Source organism: Nerophis lumbriciformis, linkage group LG28 (genome assembly GCF_033978685.3).
Source record: "Nerophis lumbriciformis linkage group LG28, RoL_Nlum_v2.1, whole genome shotgun sequence".
NCBI classification, from domain to species: domain Eukaryota; kingdom Metazoa; phylum Chordata; class Actinopteri; order Syngnathiformes; family Syngnathidae; genus Nerophis; species Nerophis lumbriciformis.
Window position 1 is genome coordinate 12,049,945 of NC_084575.2, and position 8,122 is coordinate 12,058,066.

The 8,122-nt window shown below is 40.6% G+C and overlaps 1 protein-coding gene across 1 annotated transcript in view; it reads left to right on the top strand.

The window, feature by feature from the left end:
• Nucleotides 1-8,122, top strand: part of LOC133570858 (macrophage-stimulating protein receptor-like) — a 45,725-nt gene that overhangs the window by 37,267 nt on the left and 336 nt on the right. Inside the window, exons 20-21 of the mRNA XM_061923612.1 lie at nucleotides 6,975-7,111; nucleotides 7,178-8,122. The exon at nucleotides 7,178-8,122 is cut by the window's right edge and continues 336 nt beyond it. Coding sequence (XP_061779596.1) covers nucleotides 6,975-7,111; nucleotides 7,178-7,418 — 378 coding nt within the window. The 3' untranslated portion in view covers nucleotides 7,419-8,122. The remainder of the gene's footprint in view (nucleotides 1-6,974; nucleotides 7,112-7,177) is intronic.

Genomic DNA, 8,122 nt, shown 5'->3' on the forward strand with positions numbered 1-8,122 from the left:
TCACACACTCACACTAGTGACATGGAGAGGTGCTGGGGAGAAACAGAGACCCTCTGTAAAAAGAGTCTGAAAGGCTGTTAGCAAACAACAGAAGAAGAGCTATGATGCTAAATAGAAGATTATGTTTGATCAGTGAAGCGCAGTCGACTCCCAAGCAGCTGATAAATATAAATAAATATCGTAAATATGACCAACTACTTTTTTCACTAACTTCATTCATGCAACTTGGCGTGTGTGTTGTGGACACCGACATGCTTTTGTCCACTCTCACTCAATCGACACCCTAACATCATTAAAACTGGAGAGAATATTAAGTGTGTGTGTGTGTGTGTGTGTGTGTGTGTGTGTGTGTGTGTGTGTGTGTGTGTGTGTGTGTGTGTGTGTGTGTGTGTGTGTGTGTGTGAGAGTACAGATAAGAAACAGGGTGAAAGTATTGTGTTTATCTCTTCAAGCGAAACAAAGGCTAAATAGGGTAACTTCTAAGGCATTCCATTTTGCCCGAAGGTGGAAAAATCCGCTGTCTGCTCTGTCGTCCACAAATTCCAGACATTCCCTGTGTATGTTTTACACTTGAAAAGTATGTGTCCATTTTAAACATTCATTCATGTTCCAACACATTTATCCACGCACGTTAGGAGTGTTTGTGAACTGTAGGAAGCGATCTTTATCTAGATCTATTTTTGTTGGTAAATGAGAGACGATGAGATATTGTCATCAGACTTCAACATGTCTAACATTTAAATGCTGCCTCTTTGCTAGGTCAGCGTTGCAAATAAAGTTAAAGTTAAAGTACCAATGGTTGTCACACACACACTAGGTGTGGCGAAATTATTGTCTGCATTTGACCCATCACCCATGATCACCCCTGGGAGGTGAGGGCAGCAGTGAGCAGCAGTGGGGGCCGCGCCCGGGAATGATTTTTGGTGATTTAACCCCCAATTCCAACCCTTGACGCTGAGTGTCAAGCAGGGAGGTACCCCGGATAAATCAAGGTTACACACATATATAAATACAGTGGCCTACTGGTTACTCAGTGGCCTAGTGGTTAGAGTGTCCGCCCTGAGATCGGTAGGTTTTGAGTTCAAACCCCGGCCGAGTCATATCAAAGACTATAAAAATGGGACCCATTCCAACTCAGCATCAAGGGTTGGAATTGGGGGTTAAATCACCAAAAATGATTCCCGGGCGCGGCCACCGGGGCTGCTCACTGCTCCCCTCACCTCTCAGGGGGTGATCAAGGGTGATGGGTCAAATGCAGAGAATAATCTCGCCACACCTAGTGTGTGTGTGACTATCAGTGGTACTTTAACTTTAATACATGTAAACTAGGAAGTAAATGTTTATATGCTACATTACCCAGAAGGCATAGCGCTGTAGACAGGAACAAGAAGTAGGTCTGAGCCACGCGGGGAGGCGACAATTGTGTCTTTTTATCAATAAATAATTGAGATATTTTTCAATCATTGGCAACTGGACTCTTTGGTTTGTCTCGGAAGACGTTTCGCCGCTCGTCCGAGTAAGCTTCATCAGTTTGTGCTCATAGACGTAGATTAGGGTTGTACGGTATACCGGCATTAGTACAGTACCGCGATACTAATGAATAGGGATGATACTCAAAACCGGTTTTCCCGGTTGTTCGATAAGAAAAGAACCGAGTCCTCGGACTCGAATCACTTTTTGAGAACCAGTATCCGTTATCGAGACCACTACAGTGAAGAAAAAGAGTTGGTTCTTTATTCGAATCCCTGGGAACGAATCCCGTCCCGACCAGAAATGCCCTTTGAGACATCACAAGAAATGACGTCACGTAGCTCAGTCGTTAGGCGCAGATAGGGAAAGCAGGAAAAACAATGGACCTGAAAAAGCGCTCCAAGGTGTAATAAAGTTCAAAACAAAAGGTATAATCCAATGAATAACTTTACTGAGAGATTTGAGCAGGGTACAAACACATGACCAACACTTTTACGACCAACCAGAAACATAGCAACCAGGCTAGCAACGCACCTCCTTTACGGCAGCTGTCGCAACGTTCTTAAAGCAACCGCAGCACACACATATTGATACAACACATCTCCCTTTTTTAACTTTTGTTTTTCTTTCCTTGTAAACAAAACAAAATCACACTGTATATGTGTTGTCTGTCTAATTATAAATAATGCAGACGAGGCGTGTTGGCTGAGTTCTTGAAGTTTACTTTCACAGCGTGCTCATAACCTCATTCTTAGCTGCCGGGTGGCGACATGCAACAACACTTTTCGGGGCGACCACGCATGCTCGTCACGCCCGTTGCATGCTGGGTAGTGTAGTTGTTATATTCCCTAGCTCATAACATCACATGTTTCCCCCTATAAAGAAATAATGTTAACCCAATAAAGTGTATTTCTTTTTTTAGCTTTAACTTTTCATTTTTTAGCATTATAACCACATTTGCAAACCACTTTTCTCTTCATAGAATTTTCTTTCAATAAAGAAATAAAGTGCAAAAATGTCAAAGCATCACAACAAACAGTTATGTCAAATAGCAGCAGAAGTGCACTTTTTGGAGAGCTGTATTATTTTCAGTTTTGTGCCCAAGGGACTGATTTTATTTAACACTATATTATTATTTATACACCTATAGTGATCACAGAGACAGGTTGTTTTTGTGTTACTGTACATATTTGTTTTTCTGAAAAATCCCACTTAATATACTTTGGGTAACAACAGTCAATATTTATTTATTCAATTTTATTTTTTTAGGGGGGTAACAGTCAATATTTATTTATTTATTAGATTTTATTTCTTTCTTATATAATAAAAGTGAGCTTTTGTGAAACCAAATATTGTGTGTTTTTTTTCCATATACAACAACCTATCTGGACTCGATAAGAGAATCGATAACGAATCGGTTCGATAAGAGATAACTCGATAATTGCTTATCAAACATCATCCCTACTAATGAATCATTTTCGATACTATACCGCCTCTGAAAAGTACCGGTCCCCCACCCGTCGTGTCATGCAGAGGAGCATGTTCGGCAGTGCACAATCACGGAGTACTTACAAGCAGACACAGTGTGTAGACAGAAAAGGGAGAACGGACACATTTTGGCTTAATAACTAAGGATAAAGGTGAAGTTATAACACTAAAACGCCCTCAGGAAGAGGTGCTTTAAGACATAGCTAGCTAACTAGCGGCTAATATCTATCCAGTCAGCAGTGATGTAACTACTTCTAAATCATTAATCCTTGTCTTCATGGCGACTAGTAAAGTATAATTATTTCAAGTATCATCCCTGTAGGACAAGTGGTAGCAAAACATTCTTCACTACACACCGCAGCACTCCGAGCTAATATCATTGGATGAGTTAAATCTGGTCTATGGTTACCAAAGTCAAGTCAAGATTTCTCTACGTCCGATCATTAGTCATTATGACGATGATCTTGACTTTCAACACATTACTCGCATGTGAATGAAGAGTATACTTAGTCAACAGCCATATATGTCACGGTACGGGTGGCCATATGAACAACGCCAATACTGTAATAAATCTGTGCCATATCGTAAAACCACACTAAACAACAATGACAAACACATTTGAGACATTGCAAAATCCTACTTATTCAACAGTTTGAACAATTATTACGATTTTAGTATCAATGCATATTTTTCCCCATACAGGATTTATTTCTACTAGAGATGTCCGATAAAATCGGGCTGCCGATATTATCGACCGATAAATGCTTTAAAATGTAATATCAGAGACTATCGGTATCGGTTTGGAAATTATCGGTATCAGTTTCAAAAAGTAAAATTCATGACTTTTTAAAACGCCGCTGTACGTAGTGGTACACGGACGTAGGGAGAAGTACAGAGCGGCAATTAACCTTAAAGGGACTGCCTTTGCATGCCGGCCGAGTCACTTAATATCTACGGCTTTTCACACACACAAGTGAATGCAACGCATACTTGGTCAACAGCCATACAGGTCACACTGAGGGTGGCCGTATAAACAACTTTAACACTGTTACAAATATGCGCCACACTGTGAACCCACACCAAACAAGAATGCCAAACACGTTTCGGGAGAACATCCGCACCGTAACACAACATAAACACAACAGGACAAATACCCAGAACTCCTTGCAGCACTAACTCTTCCGGGGCGCTACAATATACACCCCCCCGCTGACCCCCTAAACGCCGCCCCCCCAACCCCGCCCACCTCAACCTCCTCATACTCTCTCAGGGAGAGCATGTCCCAAATTCCAAGCTGCTGTTTTGAGGCATGTTAAAAAAAATAATGCACTTTGTGACTTCAGTAGTAAATATGGCAGTGCCATGTTAACATTTTTTTCCATAACTTGAGTTGATTTATTTTGGAAAACCTTGTTACATTGTTTAATGCATCCAGCGGGGCATCACAACAAAATTAGGCATAATAATGTGTTAATTCCACGACTGTAGATATCGGTATCGGTTGATATCAGAATTGGTAATTAAGAGTTGGACGATATCGGAATATCGGATATCGGCAAAAAAGCCATTATCGGACATCTCTAATTTCTACTAAGGTATATTTGTCAGCATTCATTAGATAAAGTAAAGAAATGTTAAACATGTTGAGCCAACACATGCTACAACACAAAGCTGCTTCTATCTTATTCCATAAAGTGTAATACATGAAGTTTTCTGCTTTTTTCACAGATTTCAGTACCAGCAAGTTTAATTGTACAACCCATATATTCTGCTCGATCACAAAAATGAATACAGACGTACCAAACAAAATATTTAACAAATAACTTGGTAGAGACTCCAAGTCGGCTTGTTGCTTGAAAGTAGAAAGCTGCGTTTAGTGCTTGTCTGATGCGCTTCTTGTTTCGCCAGTAAAGCACACATTGAGTTCCGGGATGCAATGTCATGAATGATTTAAAGAAGGAGCAAAACGTACAAAGATCTTGCTTAGTTCGCCTGTAGACAGCATGTATTGGTGTCCAAGTCTCTTATACACTATATTGCCAAAAGTATTTGGCCACCTGCCTTGACTCGCAAATGAACTTGAAGTGCAATCCCATTCCTAACCCATAGGGTTCAATATGATGTCGGTCCACCTTTTGCAGCTATTACAGCTTCAACTCTTCTGGGAAGGCTGTCCACAAGGTTGCGGAGTGTGTTTATAGGAATTTTTGACCATTCTTCCAAAAGCGCATTGGTGAGGTCACACACTGATGTTGGTCGAGAAGGCCTGGCTCTCAGTCTCCGTTCTAATTCATCCCAAAGGTGTTCTATCGGGTTCAAGTCAGGACTCTGTGCAGGCCAGTCAAGTTCATCCACACCAGACTCTGTCACCCATGTCTTTATGGACCTGGCTTTGTGCACTTAGAGTTGTCACAATACTAATACTTTGGTACCATTTCGATTTGATACTTTTCAAAATAAAGGGAACCACAAAAAATATCATTATCGGCTTCATTTTTACAGAGAATCCTATGATAAAACTTCTGATTGAACATATGTTTCTTATTGCACTTAAATAACAATTTTAGAAGATTGGAATTAAGATTAAAAGGCAATAAACACACTGTCCTTTACTCATTTCACTCAAAGAGCAATGTACAAGTTTACATATTACATGTAGCCTGCTAAATAAGATTAGAATAGAATAGAAAGCTTTATTGACATTGTATTAAATGCTTTGTGATTTATGGTTGACAATTCTGAAAAAGAAGTGAAATCGTGAAAGGAACTGATTAATTTCTTTGACTAACTTTTGAAAGAGTCACCTTATAAGTAGAGATGTCCGATAATGGCTTTTTTGCCGATATCCGATATTCCGATATTGTCCAACTCTTAATTACCGATTCCGATATCAACCTATACCGATATAAACAGTCGTGGAATTAACACATTATTATACCTAATTTTGTTTTGATGCCCCGCTGGATGCATTAAACAATGTAACAAGGTTTTCCAAAATAAATCAACTCAAGTTATGGGAAAAAAAAGGGCCAACATGGCACTGCCATATTTATTATTGAAGTCACAAAGTGCATTATTTTTTTTTAACATGCCTCATAACAGCAGCTTGGAATTTGGGACATGCTCTCCCTGAGAGAGCATGAGGAGGTTGAGGTGGGCAGGGTTGGGGGGGGCGGGGTTGAGGTGGGGGGGTGTATAATGTAGCGTCCCGGAAGAGTTAGTGCTGCAAGGGGTTCTGGGTATTTGTTCTGTTGTGTTTATATTGTGTTACGGTGCGGATGTTCTCCCAAAATGTGTTTGTCATTCTTGTTTGGTGTGGGTTCACAGTGTGGCGCATATTTGTAACAGTGTTAAAGTTGTTTATACGGCCACCCTCAGTGTAACCTGTATGGCTGTTGACCAAGTATACGTTGCATTCACTTGTGTGTGTGAAAAGCTGTAGATATTATGTGACTGGGCCGGCACGCAAAGGCAGTGCCTTTAAGGTTTTTTGGCGCTCTGAACCTCTCCCTACGTCCGTGTACCACTCCGTACAGCGGCGTTTTAAAAAGTCATAAATTTAACTTTTTGAAACCGATACCGATAATTTTGAAACGATACCGATAATTTCAGATATTACATTTTAAAGCATTTATCGGCCGATAATATCGGCAGTCCGATATTATCGGACATCCCTACTTATAAGTGATAGATCTGCATCCATGTGGTGTTACTGACACCTCGTGATCAATCAGTATCCATATAGTATCATACATACATAAATCATACATATCAGCACAATCGGTTTATTTCACTCCTAAAAAAACCCCATCATAGATTCGACTGATTGCCGACAATGGAACCAATCCAAAGAATCAGATTATGAAAATCCTTAGTCAAAGACAGCCCTGTTATTAATTTAAATTGTTTTAGTTTAAAGGAAAAATGTTGTAGTTGTATCAGTTTTCTTTACAATGTCATCCTATCGAAAGCTCTTTTCTTTGGGCTCGCTTCCTCATCTAATGATGTGTTTTTAGTGGTCCTACGGCGTGCTGGTTTGGGAATTGCTGACCCGAGGGGCCAGTCCATATCCAGACGTGGACCCCTATGACATCACACATTACTTACTGAAGGGTCGTCGACTTCCGCAGCCGCAGTACTGCCCCGATACCCTGTAAGAGTCTTTCCACACTATTTCGCATGAGTGTCGGACGACAAAAACAACGATTTTATTCCACAGCTACACCATCATGCTGGCATGTTGGGACCCGGAGCCTGAGCACAGACCGACGTTCCACAGCCTGGTGGAGGACGTGCAGCACATCCTGTCCTGTCTCGTAGGAGAGCACTACATCAACCTGAAGGTCAACTATGTCAACCTGGACCAGCCGAGGCCTTACATGCCACTCACGCCACTCACGCCGTCCGCAGATGAGGCTGAGGGCTCTGAGTCAGACACGGACGCTCACACTGGCAGCTGAGGAACAGCTCTAAAGACTTGGAAAGATCCAACTCACGGAGGACGAAGAGAAGATTTATTTATCACCTGTTGAAATCGTGGCAGCTCAGACGCTCGTTTAAAAGACTCGTTGCTTACTTTTGAGTGTGCGTTCTGTTACATCCAGTGAATCCTGCAAAAGAGAGCTTGAAAAAACAGGACGTGAAACAAAAATGAGGCCAAATGAATGTAAAGCTACCACTTAAATCAACATTAAATGAATGAACGACAACAGAACAATACTTGCAAAGAAATTGATATAAAATGATCCATTTGTTCTCTAAAAAAAGAAACATACCGTATTTTTCGGAGTATAAGTCGCTCCGGAGTATAAGTCGCACCGGCCGAAAATGCACAATAAAGAAGGAAAAAAACATATAAGTCGCACTGGAGTATAAGTCGCATTTTTTGGGGAAATTTATTTGATAAAACCCAACACCAAGAATAGACATTTGAAAGGCAATTTAAAATAAATAAAGAATAGTGAACAACAGGCTGAATAAGTGTACGTTATATGAGGCATAAATAACCAACTGAGAACGTGCCTGGTATGTTAACGTAACATATTATGGTAAGAGTCATTCAAATAACTATAACATATAGAACATGCTATACGTTTACTAAAACAATCTGTCACTCCCAATCGCTAAATCCCATGAAATCTTATACGTCTAGTCTCTTACGTGA